Raw genomic sequence first — 16,719 nt, forward strand, 5'->3', positions numbered from 1 at the left:
AGAGGTATTTAAACATTATTTTGTGATGAATATTTACTTTAAAACATATTGTGCAAAAACTGTGTGCTAGCAATGGGGAAAATTAAGGAAGACAGAAGGCTTAGTTCGAGGTGCTATAATCTATTTGGAGATATTTTCTTCAGAAGATCAGGAATGCACAAATGGTCATGTGTTCAACTTACACTAACGCCCACTGTTAGAACATACAGGCTATTGCTAAATTTCATAATAGATTAAAAGTGATGGAAGGATTCAGAAAAGGTGTGTTTGTGAAGCTGTAAATATATTCGCGACCTGGAAATTCTTGTGTTTTTTACCTTTTTGGAACTGTCATTACATTTCATCTCATTAATTCTTTCAGTTAAATTTAAATTTCCAATCTTTAGTCAGACAAAAACTTTTTTCTCAGGTCCCCCTTGCCTACTCATCCTTGTCTATTGGTCAGTCCATCCATCCATCCATCCATCCATCCATCCATCATCTATCTATCTATCTATCTATCTATCTATCTATCTATCTAACAATCTATGTATATGAAATTTACTGTCTTCTTCTTTCCCACCGACAGTTTTTCTTCCTTCTTGGTCTCACTGCAGCTGGTTGGTTTAGTGGCCCTATTTTTTCTGCCAATGACAAATGAAATGTGATAAGTGCCACCTGTCCTACTCTTCCTACCCAAAGCCAAAGATAGCATAAAACATCTCTGTGTTTCTTAACATCTACCACAGGTCATGGCTTAACAAATGTATATGGAACAAATGAATTCCCAATAACATACAAGTACTATTTGGAGGAAAATACTAACAAGGTCTTCTAACATACCATCTGAAGGGCTGAAAGTTCTTCCTTTAATTGTGAAATCAGTACTTCATACTGTTTTTTTGTGCTTTCAACCTGTGAATTAAAACATAATTTAGGTAAAGAATACAAAAATTACTGACAAAAACATAGGATGATTTAATTAAAAAAGAAACATAACTTTCATGTCATAAAAGATAAATAAGCATACAATGTATGAAATATCTAAGACTATGTTATGAGCTGTATTTAACTGAGCAGGCATATAGGTGGCTGACGCAGGGGGATTTTGTTCATCTTGTTTGGACTATATGGTGAGTTCAAAGCTACCCTAAGTTATCCAGCCAATCATATGGATAGGCCCAGACCAGACCAGAGGACTGCACCAAAAGGACTGTCTTAACACATATAAGGCTCCAGAATCTTCAGCATTATAAAAATAAAGAACCAGTCAGAAGAATCGAGGAGAGAACTGGATGATATATCCAACAGGACAGTGGATGTCAAGCATTTTAGTCTCAGAATCCTTTTACAGTGTAAAAACAGAGCTTTTGTTTACAAACTGGATTCCTTCAACTAATATTTTATAGTTAGTAGTAGCAAAAGCAGAATACCATAAAATTTTATTATTATCTTCCCCAAATAATTTAATCATTACTTTAGATCATATAAGTAAATTTTAAAATGTAAATACATCCTCCTATAAAGTTTTTGAGAACAGCACATTTTCAATTTCTGCATATTTACTGAATATCTGGCTAAACAGGAGCCAGCCAGGCTCTCCTAGGTGCTGGTGCACTCCACCTATCCTGCTGCTGCTTGTCACACAGGCTCCAGAAGTAGCACTACTCCTGTGAGACATATGAGAAGTAATGTCTGCAGACTCCCTGAATGATGCAAAATGATGCCAGCAAACAAGGACGAGGAAAGGAGAACCACACATTGTATAAGCAACTAATAACTTTCAAAGCATTTGCATTCCACATATAGGATCTTTTCACAATGTATACTAGATACTAGTGCTAAATAAATGAGTGTTCAAAGAAAGCTTTGAATAAACTGCGATCTTCAGAAACAGAACTCGTGTGCACAGAACATTTGGAAGAATTAGTTACACTTCATCAGATGTCTGTGACAATCATTTTTTCCTAATAGCCACTCTTTTTTTTTTTTTTTTTAAAAGACTAAGAGGATTATTGATGAAGACACAGACCAACAGGAAACTTTTGTGCTCTAAAAGCTATTGGAAACTTTTGTGTCTGAAATAAACTATTTTAGTGATAGACTAATTTTCTTTAGAATACATTCAATATTGCTTGCTATGTACTTTATTTGGTTAATGAGTTATCTTTTTGAAGGACTGCCATAAGTGGCCTTTACTTTGGGCTATAATTTATATTGACATTTCAGATAAATGGGGGATTAGGACATTCTGGATCAATCTATTTTTGCCTGTGGGTCAGTAATAGTATGAACATCGTTTGTGGAGGATTATGTGCATTAGGTACTAGTCAGAACACTTAGGTATATCATTTCATTAATTCTCATGAGTTATTAGCTCCATTACAGATGAGAAGACTAAGTGCTATGATTTCCTGTTAGTAAAGGCTTGCTGCCCAGCAAGCACTATTGGGAGGTGTAGACCTTTAAAAGGTAAGGTCTAGTGGGAAATCTGCAGCTTATTTGATGCACACACTTGAAGGGCTCACTGGGATGTCATCCCCTTCTCTCCTATCTTTTATCCTGACTGAATGATGAGTGGTTGACTTCCTCATGTGTTCCTGTCATGTGTTATCTTTCTGAAAGCTTCACAATGGGACCAGCTAGAGCTGGAACAATCTCAACCTAACATAGAGGGAAGGTTCTTGCAGCAAGGAGTAGTTTGGCTTGCCTCAAATTTAAACTCTTGCCTTGGGAAATTATCTCATTTCAATCACTTCGTAATAAAGCACAGTCACTCACCTTGTAACAACAGGGCTTACTTTGAGAAATGTTGTTTAGGTCACTATGAATATCTAGAGTATAGGTACACAAACCTAAGAGGTTCAGGGTTCATAGGCTGTAAGACTGGACAGTATGGCAATGTAAGGTACACACAGTGTTATTTGTCTATCCAAATATATTTCAGTTGGAAAAGGTACTATACAAATATGTGGCAATAGGTGTTTCAGCTCTATTTAGTTTTATGAGTTCACTATCATCATACACAACTTGTTCTTGACTAAAAGGACCATATATGGCATGATCAAATCCTATTTCTAAAAGATATATTTACAATGGCTTTATAAAAGTGAAAACAAGTTTTAGTCACTTAGTTTTTAAAAGGAAGCAAGTATGTTAACTTTGTGTTAAGTTGTAAACAAAAAACCACCTGAAATTGTAGTCCACCAAAGAGAAAAATAATATTAAGCACAGAAAACACAACTAAGAAAAAACACTATTTTTGAAGGCAAAGACTATGCAGTACGTTACACTATACTATAGCAGTCCAATTTAAAGGGAAGAAACATCAGATTTTAACTCTTACAAAGATAGCTTCACATATAGTTCTTCTGAGTGTACACGTAAGAGTTTTAATTTTAAAGTATTTAAGTAGCATTATTTTTAGTTAGGACTTGAGTTCTGTATTTTAAGTTTAATTAAAACTGCTTACTTCTTTCCTTGCTTTTATGGCAGCATCTTGTATAAGCTGAGATATTGTTTTCTTCATTTTCTCTCTGTCATCTTCTTTTTGCTTCTCTTCAAGCAGAATCTTGAGAAGATAATCACAGCACATTACATATCACATTGCACTGGGGAGGTAATACACTCTGACAGCAGTGTCTAGATTTCTGAAATGTCTCCATTGGAAGACATTGCTTAAGTCATCAATGGCATAGAATTTCCCCAGCATTGCCCATCTTTTTAAAACTAAATCTTTGCTTTTAGTAGGTTTATCCTATATTATATGTCTTTATGAGCGAGTATATACCATGTGCATCTTTCTGCTTCTGGGATAGCTCACTCAGGATGATCTTTTCCAGATCCCACCAGTTACCTGCAAATTTCATGGTTTCCTTGTTTTTTATTGCTGAGTAATATTCCATTGTGTAGATATACCACAATTTGTGCATCCATTCCTCCACTGAGGGGCATCTGGGCTGTTTCTAGCTTCTGGCTATTACAAAAAAGGCTGCTACAAACATGGTTGAGCAAATGTCCTTATTGTGTACTTGAGACTCTTTTGGGTATATGCCTAGGACAGGTAAACCTGCTAAAATCTATACACCTAAAGAAACTAATAAAGAGGGAGGACTCTTGCTAAAATGCTCAATTCCTATCCAGATAGGCAAAGAGGATGGACATCAGAAGAAGGCGAAAAGAGGGAACAAGTCAGGAGCCTGCCACAGAGGACCTCTGAAAGGCTCTGCCCTGCAGACTAACAATGCAGATGCTGAGACTTAAGGGCAATCTTTGGGCAGAGTGCAGGGAATCTTATGAAAGAAGTGGGAAACAGTAAGATCTGGAGAGGACAGGAACTCCACAAGGAGAGCAACAGAACCAAAAAATCTGAGCACAGGGGTCTTTCCTAAGACTGATACTCCAACCAAGGACTATGCATGGAGATAACCTAAGATCCCTGCACAGATGTAGCCCATGGCAGCTCAGTATCCAAGTGGGTTCCACTGTAATAGGAACAGAGACTGTCTCTGACATGAACTGATTGGCCTGCTCTTTAATTACCTCCTCCTGAGGGGGAAGGAGTCTTACAAGGCCACAGAAGAAGACACTGCAGCCACTCCTGATGAGACCTAATTGACTAGGATCAGAAGGATAAAAAAGAAGACCTCCCCTATCAGTGGACTTGGGGAGGGGCATGCATGCAGAGGGTGGAGGAAGGGAGGGATTGGGACGGAAGGAGGGAGGGAACCACAGGGGGGATACAAAGTGAATAAAGTGTAATTAATAAAGAATTAAAAAATAAAAAATAAATAAATCTTTGCTATTTCTTTCAGCCAGTTTCCCTTCACTTTTCTTATTTCTACAACTAAAAGTCTCATTTTGAACTTTTTCTTCTTTTCAAATCTCTGCAAAGAAAGCCACTGTATGTAGGCATTCGATCTTGGACAGATATGTTGACTCTCTACATTATATGGTACATTTAAGCATGGTCTTTACTACCTCACACCTCAGCTACCACGTTACCATCCACTTCAGCTCTCTGATGTCTTCTCCTCTCTAATCATCTTCATTTCTCACTAACAGTCAAAATCTTGGTACTTTACAGAGTGAAACTGCAAAACTTATTTATACACAACCTGTTTCCTCCTAGTCCCTCTTACATTTTTAAATTTAACTTTTTATTGATTCTTTGTAAATTTCATTCACGTCATGTACCTCAATTCCACTCATCTCCCCTCTCCCTGCCTCTTTTGTACCCACCCTCTGCTGTTGCAACTCCCCACCAAAAGGAAAAAAAATACTGTGTGGAAGTTGTAGTGTTAGTGTGTCCCACAGTATATCCTATTGTTCACATTTTTTTACTTGCAAATGTTTACTGCAATGAGTCATTGCTGATTCGAGACCTCTGGCTTCTATGGCACTATCAATATTATATCCTCATGAGGACTCCTCTTGGACAGCCTATTGTTGCCCTATTGTCATGGAGATTCTGAAACTGTAGGACTAGCCCCTTCATGTGCTCCAGCAGTTCATAGATGGAGCAGATGTTGAGGTGGGCTAACTTAAAAGCCCTGGATCTAGGCCTGGGTAGTTATCTGAGATGGTGAGCCCACCAGCTCTCCCACACCCATATCACCAGGGCAAGCGCTCCAGCTCTCCAATGCCAAAGCCAGCAAGAAGCAGAGCCAGCTCTCCAGCTCTCAGGCCCTCAGGTCAGGCGCACCCATGCCCATGCCAACAGGGCCAGCTATACTCTACTGCTCAGGTCAGGTGCAGAGAATGCTCTGCTGAGTGCTGCAGCAGGTGAGAGACTGTACCTGCTCTACTGTCCTGCCCAGAGGAGTTGCAAGGCCTTCTCTCCTGAGTGCTGCAGCCAGTGAGGGCCAGGGTTAGCTGTCCTGCTCTCATGACTTTGGGGCCAGCTTTCCTGTCAGCCATAAGTGGCAAGGGGTGGGGACTCTTACATTTCTTTTTTTTTTTTAATTTTTATATTAATTACAGTTTCTTTACTTTCTATCCCAGCTGTAGGCCCTCCCTAACTCCCTCCCAATCCCACTCTCCCTCCTCCATCTCCTCCCATGCCCCTCCCCAAGTCCACTGATAGGGAAAGTCCTCTTCCCCTTCCATCTGATCCTAGCCTATCAGGTCTCATCAGGACTGGCTGCACTGTCTTCTTCTGTGGCTTGGCAAGGTTCCTCCCCCATCAGGGGGAGGTGATCAAAGAACCGACCACTGAATTCATGTCAGAAACAGTCCCTGTTCCCCTTAAACTAGGAAACCCACTTGGACACTGAGTTGCCATGGGCTACACCTGAGCAGGGGTTCTAGGTTATCTCCATGAATGGTCCCTAGTTGCAATGTCAGTCTCAGAAAAGACCCCTGTGCCCAGGTTTTTGGTTCAGTTGCTCTCCTGTGGAGCTCCTTTTCCCTCCAGGTCTTTTCTATCATAACATTTCTAATCAAGCTTTCCCTATCATGATCTCCACAGCCATTCACTACTGAGTCAATTTGCAGTACTCATCTTTGGTTTATTAGGGACCCTTGAGATAACTGATCCCTTTGTCTTCTAAGTTTGACATTTTTTACTGGGCCACTAGTAATCATGGTACCAACTTTCTCCACTTTAACCTATCACATCTTTCTTTTTTTCTTTTAAAAATTTATTTATTTTTATTTTTAAATTGGGTGACAGGTGCGGTGCCTTCGAGTAGCAACTGGAATTATCATCAAGGCTGTGGTTTTGCACAGGGGAGTGTCAAGGGGAGGACATTGCTGAAGGCACAGACAAGGGAAAGAGCACTGGGGCCTGTGGGTGGGAGGACATCCATTACAGCGTCATGAGTGCAGGACTGATTCAGGTTTGTTTTAGAAGATGAGAATTCGACTCTACTTTATTCACTTTGTATCCTAGCAGCAGCTCCTTCCCTTGTCCCCTCCCATTCCCACCTTCCCTCCCTCTTCTTCTGCTATGCCCCTCTATCACATCTTTTTATATTCGTTGTTAACTCTTCTTAATACTGGACTGCTCAAGGCTCAGTCTAAATGTCCATCTCTTTCTGAGCTAATCAAATCTGATTTTAAATGCCATCTGTATGCTAATATTCCCAAATTTATATCTGTAATTTGAACATCTTTCTGAGCGGGGAGTCCCTCTGATTAGCTCAGACTGACCTCCCCCAACCCACCCTGGCTACTGACACATAGTAAATAGCTGACCCACTCATCTTCGAAAGAAAATACACATTCATATCTGTTTTGTTTTGAAGTTTAAATAAATAAGATTATTATAACCCAGTGAGTCCCACCAGTGCTACACATATGTCCATGGATTTAGGATCATCCACTGAAGCATGGGTTAGCCGTCAGGGTCCATATCCTCAAAGAAAACTATCTGTACCCCAACATTATTCAACTGACAATGCTCCTTAACTAGGGTTGGGGCTTCACAAGCCCCTCCCCCATTGCTACTGGAATTTAGACTTGTGCAGGCAGTGATTGTGTGTAAACAGCTACAGCTGCTGTGAGTTTATGAGTGCCATGTCCTGCCACGCCCAGAAAGACCTACTTCACAGCATTCTTTCTCAACCTCTATCTCTTACAAACTTTCCCTCCGTTGTCAGGAATATTTCCTGAGCCTTGGCGTGTGTGTGCATTCTCACCAGATGTGAGTCAATGTATTGATCATTGTGCACTGTCAAAGAAGCTTCTCTGACAATAGTGTAGAGTTGAAGTAGGACATGAAGTTGCAAGAGAAATTTGGGGGATGTTGGAAGGGCTTGGAGAGGGGTGTTGGATGAGAATAGATATGATAAACACAGGTGTGTATGGAATCATAAAAGAATTTAAAAAAGACTGTGAGAAGGAACAGCTGTTGTGACTTAATAACTTTGAAGAACATGGGCTATTGAGGAAGAGGGCTGACCCTGCTTGTTATCAGATTACAAGCATCCTTGAATGGCTCAGAGGTTAAGAGTACTTGATGCTCTAGCAGAAGACCAGGGATTCCTTTCCAGCACCCACATGGTGCCTAACAACCACCTGGAACTCAGGTTCTAGGGGGTCTGTGCACCATACACACGTTGCACAGAGGTACCTGCAGGCAAAATACCCACGTACAGACAAATACAAGATTGAATACTCTAGCAATTAAGAAATGAATCAAGAGGGAAATTAATATAATAGCCATAGGCTGCTTTCTGAAGGATTCGGTGACTTAGCACTGAAGAGAGAGATAGGCAATTGTGCCCACTACTTTCTCTCCATTATATGACACACAACATATAAGTGATTATACAGATGAGAAAGACAAATAACTTTGTCTTGTTCTTAATTTTTCTACTATCTTGGGTGTTTTGAACAATTTATAAGCATAGTATGTCTACTGTGTGCCAGGCAAATCTGTCACTGAGCTATTCCATGCATTTGGTTGGCAGCTGCTGATCCCTTTACTGTCAGGGCCTGTGGGGATCTTACTCTTTATAAACACGTTTGCATGTTTTCTTACCTGATTCTTTTTAAGGTTAGCTTCTTCTAAGAGTTGCATGCTATCTCTGGCTCTTGAAATAGCCTCATATTTCTCATTTTCTGATTCATTGCACTTTGCTTGTAGATCGTTGATCTGCTTTTCCAAATGTGTTTTCCCTGTTCTTAGTGTGTTGGCTTCTTGAATTGCTATACACAATCTAGAAATGAATAACCATAATATGAAAGTTACAAATGGAGTTACTAAACCTCACTATAGAATAATATTATGCTTGTTATTTTTACATTATTTAAACCTTAATAAAGGTTTAAATGAGATCTGTAAGAGTAGCGTTTATAATCTCCAGTAAAATAAAACAAAACAAAAAATCCCAAAAATATATACAGAGAGCTCCAGCTTTGGATTAGCAATAGAACTGAGACCGAGGCAAGGTATTCTGACTGTATTTGTGTGATGAGTCCTATGGTTTTTTAGTCTTACTAATTTTGCAAAAACTTCATAGATGTATCAAATGTATCTTGGCCATATGGATCCTCCATTGCCTTTCTCTGACTCCATGTCTTCTCCCTCAACATGTTTTCCATCTACCCACTGACTTCATGTCTGTTTTTTCTCTGTAACTAAATACAATTCATTCCCATATGGGAATGTATGTGAATCATTTACTGGGATGTGATAAATCTACCAATGGCTTCCCCATAAAGAAAAGCAAATCTCCCTCTCTCAGTAGCCATCAAGTACCATTAAGCAATCAGCAAGGATTGAGGCACTAAGAGCCCCTCCACGTTCCACGCTAGATTTTTTCATTAATTTATTTTCTCATTACATCCTAACCCGAGTTTCCCCCTAATCCCCCGCACCTCCTCTCACTCCAATCTACTTCTCTGTTTCCCTTCAGAAAAGGACAGGTCTCCCAGGGATATCAACCAAAAATGCATTGCAATAAGATTAAGTACTACCCCTCATATTAAAGCTGGACAAGGCAACCTAGTAGAAGGACAAAGGTTCCAAAAGAAAGCGAAAGCATCAGAATCAGCTTCCTGCTCCCTCTGTTAGAAGTCCCACAAAACACCAAGCTACACAACTATAACATGTATACAGAGGGCCTAGGTTAGACCAATGCAGCCTCCTTGACTGTTCCACTTTCTGTGAGCCCTATGAGTCCCGGTTTGTTGATTCTCTCGGTTTTCTTGTGGTGTCCTTGAACCCTGTGGCTCTTACAATCCTTTCTCCCTCTCTTCAGCAGGATTCCTAGAACTGTACTATCTGGCTGTAGGTCTCTGATCTGTTTCCACCAGTTGCTGGATGAAGCCTCACTGATGACGATTATGTTAGGCTCCTGTCTATAAGTATAGCAACATATCATTAGAAATCATTTCACTGCCTTCTTTATATCCCCCCACATTGTGGTTCTAGTCTAGCTCTCTGGGCTATCTGGCCTCTAGTTCTCCTGGCAGTGTCAGGGGTGAGCTCGCTCTCTTGGCATGGGTCTCTCATGGTAGGTTTTTAACTTGCTTGATCTTATGTAAGTCTTGTACAAGTGGCCACAGCTATGAGTTATTCTAACAGCCATGTCAGATCCAGAAGCCAATCTTTCATGGTATGCTTCCTCATCCTATGGCTCTTATTTCCTTTCTGTCCTATTTTCTGTGATGTTCTCAGAGCTTCAGAGTAGGGGTGGGGTAGGGATGATTATATACTTGTTCTACCTACTGCTGAGCATTCCCAGTTGCTTACTCTCAGGACTTTGAAAAGTTATGAGTCTGTGTAGTAACTACCACCTTCTGTAATAAGCAGCTTCTCTGTCTGAGGTTTAGAGCATCACAAATCTGTAGGTATGTTATGAGTTGTAGAGGATTTCTATGCATAACAGATTATAATCATAGATTTGATTTTCAACTATAAATACAATGTGAATCATAGGCTAAGTATTTAATCCTTCATAGGTACTAATGACAATTTTCAAGCACCTCAATGGAACATTAGAGATCTGGATAGAACAACAATGTTCCAGAATAAATGTTTGTAGTAAGATAGCAATTTTAAGACAAAGCTATAGACTCTCTTTTAAAAGGCAGCTGAGATTTTCAAAGATAATTTAAAAAGTTACTGCTCCAAAAAAACAAAAACAAAAACTCAAGGGAAATTATCTATATTTTCTCAAGCACTTTTTTTTCCCTTGTGTAACTACTTAGATTTTTTTTAACATATAACTTTTATTCAACTTCATTATACTTTTATTTTCTACTTTAAAATGGAAAGAAAATTTGATTCTAAAACCAAGAATCACTACGCTGCCCTGGGGAAACATAAAGACAGTAAATAACTTCCTCTTGTATGAGAAAGATGCCTGTTTCCCGAACTATTCAATATGTGCTTCATGTTCTGTACCTTATGATTTTATTAGTGAAGTTCTTTTTTTGACAGGGTCTGCTATATATTCAAGGCAGATTTGAACTCATGGTCTTTGAACTCATGAGTGCTTGTGTTAGTTTCCCAGTGCTTGTACTGTTTCCTGTACACCTCTTCCTGAAGGGGATCTGCGTCTCCTTGATGAAGCAGCATTTACGTTTCCCTCCACCAGTGAAACATCCTAGGATGTCATCAAACAGCACCTGAATCCTAGGACTTTTCTCCACCTGCCTGATGCTCTCATCACTACATTCATAAAATGCCTTTACTTACTACTTTCTCTAGTTTTGTGACTACAGAAGTTTGTGTAATCATTTCTATTTTGAAAGTTGTTACCTAGAGTAAACTGAGTGTGTTCCCAGAATAGACTCCCTCTTATTCTTATTGATACGAAAGCTGTGACTTAGTTCAGCAGTTAAAAAGTGCTTTATTTGTAAGAAAATGTTGTTTTCTTGGTAAGATGTTTAAGGCTCTACTCTCTAGAGAATTTTGAGACAGCTATTATGTGATTTCAATAGTCTGTCTATCCATTAGCAATCACTACTGTCTTGTTCATTTCAAACCTTTGGTATGCTAGTGGTATGTTTACTCCTGTTCTATGTGGCCTTCCTTCTTTCCTCATGTTGATGATGCTAGACCTTATTTGAGCCCTATGGTCCCAGGAGGACAGAGATGCCTAAGTAGTGCCTCCATACTTATTCTAAAAAACTCCTCCATTTTTTTTTTCTAGAAAGAGACAAACCTTGTACTTATAGGCAAAGATCCTTTCTGATATCTCACCTAAGAGTCATTCCTTGTTTATCTACCTGGGTAAAATCACTTCCTAATTTTTAAAAGGCTCTCCCCATGACGAACATCCTCATTATTGCCAAAGCCTGACTAACAGTGCTAGAGAGTCCTTGAACTATCCAATCAAACCTTAAATGAAAAAAAAATAAGATTCTGTTTTTATTTTTTATATTATATGACTATGTGTGGTATCTGTGCATGGTTATGTCATGTGTATACAGGTGATCACATCAGCTAGAAGAGGGCATTGAATTCCCTGGAACTAAAGCTACAGGTAGTTCTAAGCAGTTTAATGTGGCTCAGACTAAATTTGGATCCTTCAAAAAAGAAACAAGAACTGTTAACTGCTTAGTCATCTCTCCAGCTTCAAAAAACAAAAACAAAACAAAAAAAACCAACAAAACAAAACAAACAGAAACCTAAATTGTATGTTCAGATCACTTTTACACTACCACTCTTAAAGACAACACATTTTCTTTTTCTAAGTGTATACAGTAAGTATTCAATGCACATTGAACAAATGGTTTTACCAATGAACATATAAGTTGCTTTAAAGAGAGTGTTAATTTTTTTCTTTAAGGTGCTAGAGTGCTCAGTGGCTATGAGCACTGGCCGCTTTTCAAGAGGACAGGAGTTCAGTTTCCAGCACAGATAGTGGCTCAAAACTGTAGCTCTAGTCCCAGGGGATCCCACCCTTTCTCTGGCCTCTGTGGGCACCAAGCCAGAGAGCAGTGCACAGACACACATGCAAATATGACACCAATACATGCAATGTTATTTTTCAAATAATGCATGGAAAATTATATCTACTTTCCCCAGGATTTATTTCAATTATTTCATGGATCTCTCAGCATTATCCCTGCTCAGTAGGAATAGTAATGAGTTCCAAACACACCTTACATATACCTCCTGAAGTCACCCAAAACAAAATTATCAAAGACAAAACTATATACCACTTCCCGTTTTTCCCCTTCTCAGATATATAATCACTATTGATTCCTTTAGGGATCATACCCATTTACTTCTGAATATTTTAGCTATTCTAAATGGAATTTAAATGGAAAAATTCTTAGCATAAAAACCGCACATTAAAATTAGGATGGGTATTATTGTCAATTTTATTATCATGAATGTGTCAACAATGAAATTTTATTAAACATAATTTATTCATTTTATAAGTAAATAAAATCATTAAGGTACTTAGAATATAATTATATATATGTATATATATTTCAATCTCACATCATTTTAAACATGAACCAATAAAAATCCTTAACTGAGTGTTATGACAGAAATATAAGCTCCTGGGGGCTAAGAAGATGGCTGTTCGTAGAAGCGCTTACTATGCAACCATATGCTCTCCTAACTATTTCCCATTAGCTATCAAAATAAGACAGAACAACTCGGTGCCCTGATAGAGTGATGCTTTGAATATTATCAACAGGCTTTATTAAGTCTTTCTAGAAAGGCTATGTCAGCATTTTATAATGGCCATGAAGGAAATCAGTGACTGAAAAATGGATGAGAAGGGCAACTGGAGATTAGAGCTCCCAAGAATACAGGAAAGACTGGCAACTGTACTTCTGGGGATCAAAAAAGTTAAGGATCAATCTGCAGGGCTTTTCTGGCACACTCAACAAGGGGCAGGAATAACCTACAGCATTCAGCTTCTAAAGATAATCAATCCTTCTTGCAGAATTCGTGGCCGAGAACATTAATAGTTAAAAGCTGACATTTTCATTGCCTCTGTTTCAATGGTGATTTAGATTTTAACTGTATTATTACTAAAATACAGTATTATAGAGGATTTGGGAAGTATCATATTTCTTTAGATACTTATGATTTAGAATTTTTAAACATTTTTTAGAAGGTGCTTCTAAACATAACTAGAAATACTTCAAAATCTATAAGCTTACATCAAGAGGACTGAAAATGAAGGTGTCTTTTGTGCTATAGTATTGTAATAGAGGGAAGCCACAATGAAAACCAGGCTGGGAGACAAAGAATTTCTCCTTATAAACCCAAGCCAATGGTACCAAGAGAAAAGCTTATCTTCCTTCCTGGCACACACAGCTAAATCTACATATGCACATCTTCTGGATTTAATTTCATGAGTGGTTTAAGTTGTAGTACTGTTAAGTAAGGCAGAGACAAATTAAGGATTTCTCCTATGTTTGGCCAAAACCCTGTATGTGTGTGTTTATCCCTTCATTTATATATTATATTATTTTCTCTTAATGTGTATGAGTGTTCAGCTCCAAAGCCAGGGCTTATAGATGGGGGACTCTAGTGACCATACTAACACAAATGCCATTGTAACCAAGACTTGATTTCTTTTGTGTGTATGTCTTTTTAAAATTTATTCTTATTGTTTTCATTCTTTTATAAATTTTTATAAATTACAATTTACTTTGTATCCCCGCTGTAGCCCCCTCCCTGATCCTCTCCCAATCCCAGCCTCCCTCCTCCCTCATCTCCTCCTGTACCCCTCCCCCAGTCCACTGACAGGGGAGGTCCTCCTCCCCTTCCCTCTGACCCTAGCATATCAGGTCTCATCAGGACATGAAGACTTGATTTAAAAAAAAAAAAAAAAAGTATTAGAATAAATTTTGTGCAACTGCTCTCTTTCAAAATTGTGACATGGACCAATGTATTTTGCATGAGTGTCTAGACTCTAGATGCATTATATAAATTTTATATATATATATTTGTATATATATTTGTAAACACTGGGTCTATAAATAGCCCTTGCTGTCCTGCATTCAATATGTATACCAGACTACCCTAGAACTAAGAGATCCTCTTACTTTTATCTCCTGAGTGCTAGGATTAAAGGTATGTGCTACCACACCCTGCTAAGTAAATGACTTTGAACATATGTTCAAGGTATAACAATAATAAAATTTTAAGCTAATGTTCAGATTTTAATCCCATGGTTACAGTTTTGATTTAGCATTTAAATGATACCTATTCCAATAAATATAATCAAAACTCTACTGTGGGGCACATATGTGAAAAATAGAGACACAGTTAGAAGCAATACCTTGACTCTAACTGTTTTATACTAGACTGTAAATGCTGTACGCGTCTATCCGATGCTTCTTCTTTCCCCTGAGCAGACATAATATCTTCTTCCTAGAAAGTAAAGAATCCAAAGCTTACTTGAACATCTGAGAATGTAATACACAAACACCACTATAGCATGAAAACCACAGCAGATTATAAAGTTATGTTACTAGAATGCTAATATGTAAGTTTAAAGATGACACACTTTGGAAGTAAACACATATAATACAAAGGGCTTGGGGGAAAACTTCATCATCGTACTAGGCAACCAAAAGAGTTACTACAAGTACATTTCTAGCAATGGTTCACAATGTTTCCACTGTACATCTAGCAAAACAAGGCAAAAGTTTCTATAGCCACTCTGCTATTATAATATGCTCTCTTAACTATTTCCCATTAGCTATCAAGACAGGGCAACATGGTGCCCTAACAGAGTGATGCTTTGAATATTATCGACAGGTTTTATTAAGTCTTTCTAGAAAGGCTAGTAGCCTTTCCTTCCTTTAAATATTTTTTCTCTTCTATTTTTTTTTAATTTATTTATTTTATTAATTACAGTTTCTTCACTGTTTCCCAGCTGTAGCCCCTTCCCTCATGCCCTCCCAATCCCAACCTCCCTCATTTCTTCCCTTGCCCCTCTCTAAGACGACTGATAGGGGATGTCTTCTTCCCCTTCCATCTGAACTAGCCTATCAGGTCTCATCAGGACTGGTTGTATTGTCCTCCTCTGTGGCCTGGTTAAGGCTGCTACCCCTCAGGGGGAGGTGATCAAAGAGCCAGCCACTGAGTTCATGTCAGAAATAGTCCCTGTTCTCATTACTAGATAACCCACTTGGAGACTGAGCTGCCATGGGCTACATGTGTGCAGGGGTTCTTGGATATCTCCATGCATGGTCCTTGGTTGGAGTATCAGTCTCAGAAAAGACCCCTGTGCCTAGATTTTTTTGGTTCTGTTGCTCTCCTTGTGGAGCTCCTGTCTCCTCCAGGTCTTTCTATCTCCCCCTTCTTTCATAAGATTTCCTGTATTCTGCCCAAAGTTTGGCTATGAGTCTCAGCATTTCCTTTGATCCCTGCTGGTTAGAGTCTTTCAGAAGCCCTCAGTGGTAGACTCCTGTCCTGTTCCCTGTTTTCTCCCTCTTTCATGTCCATCCTGTTTGTCTTTCTGAGTGAGGATTGATCATCTTACCCAGGGTCTTCCTTCTTGCTTAGTATCTTTATGTGTACAGATTTTAGTATGTTTATCCTATATTATATTTCTAATATCCCCTTTAAGTGAGTATATGCCATGTGTGTCTTTCTGCTTCTGGGATATCTCATTCAGGATGATCTTTTCTAGATCCTACCGTTTGCCTGCAAATTTCATGATTTCCTTGTTTTTAATTACTGAGTAGTATTCCATTGTGTAATGTACCACAATTTCTCTATCCATGCCTCAGTTGAGGGACATCTGGGGTGTTTCCAGATTCTGGCTACTACAAATAAAGCTGCTACAAACATGGTTGAGCAAATGCCCTTGTTGTATACTTAAGCATCTTTTGGTTATATGCCTAGAATTGGTATAACTCCATCTTGAGGTAGCACTATTCCTAATTGTCTGAGAAAGTGCCAGATTGGTCTCCAAAGTGGTTGTACAAGTTTACATTCCTCCCAGCAATGGAGGAGGGTTACCCTTTCTCCACATCCTCTCCAGCATGCATCATCCCTTGAGTTTTTGATCTTAGCCATTCTGATGGGTGTGAGGTGAAATCTTAGGGTTGTTTTGATTTGCATTTCCCTGATGACTTTGGACTCTGAGCATTACTTTAAGTGTTTTTCTGCCATTTGATATTTCTCTATTGAGAATTCTGTTTAGCTCTTTGCCCCAGTTTTTAAATGGATTACTTGATTTGTTGCTTTTTAACTTCTTGAATTCTTTACATATTTTGGATATTAGCCCTCTGTCAGATATAGGGTTGGTGAAGATCCTTTCCCAGTCTGTAGGCTGTCGTTTTGTTCTGATGATAGTGTCC

General features: G+C 38.8%; 1 protein-coding gene across 4 annotated transcripts in view; it reads right to left on the minus strand.

Moving 5' to 3' along the window:
* The window catches only part of Sclt1 (sodium channel and clathrin linker 1), a 125,396-nt gene that overhangs the window by 39,322 nt on the left and 69,355 nt on the right, over positions 1-16,719 (minus strand). For all 4 annotated transcript variants that reach the window (XM_060378269.1, XM_060378272.1, XM_060378270.1 and 1 more), the window contains 4 exons: positions 14,688-14,779; positions 8,465-8,642; positions 3,452-3,550; positions 823-894 (listed from right to left, as the gene is read on the minus strand). In XM_060378269.1, the coding sequence (XP_060234252.1) occupies positions 823-894; positions 3,452-3,550; positions 8,465-8,642; positions 14,688-14,779 (441 nt within the window). The remainder of the gene's footprint in view (positions 1-822; positions 895-3,451; positions 3,551-8,464; positions 8,643-14,687; positions 14,780-16,719) is intronic.

This window comes from Meriones unguiculatus, chromosome 2 (genome assembly GCF_030254825.1).
Source record: "Meriones unguiculatus strain TT.TT164.6M chromosome 2, Bangor_MerUng_6.1, whole genome shotgun sequence".
NCBI lineage: Eukaryota > Metazoa > Chordata > Mammalia > Rodentia > Muridae > Meriones > Meriones unguiculatus.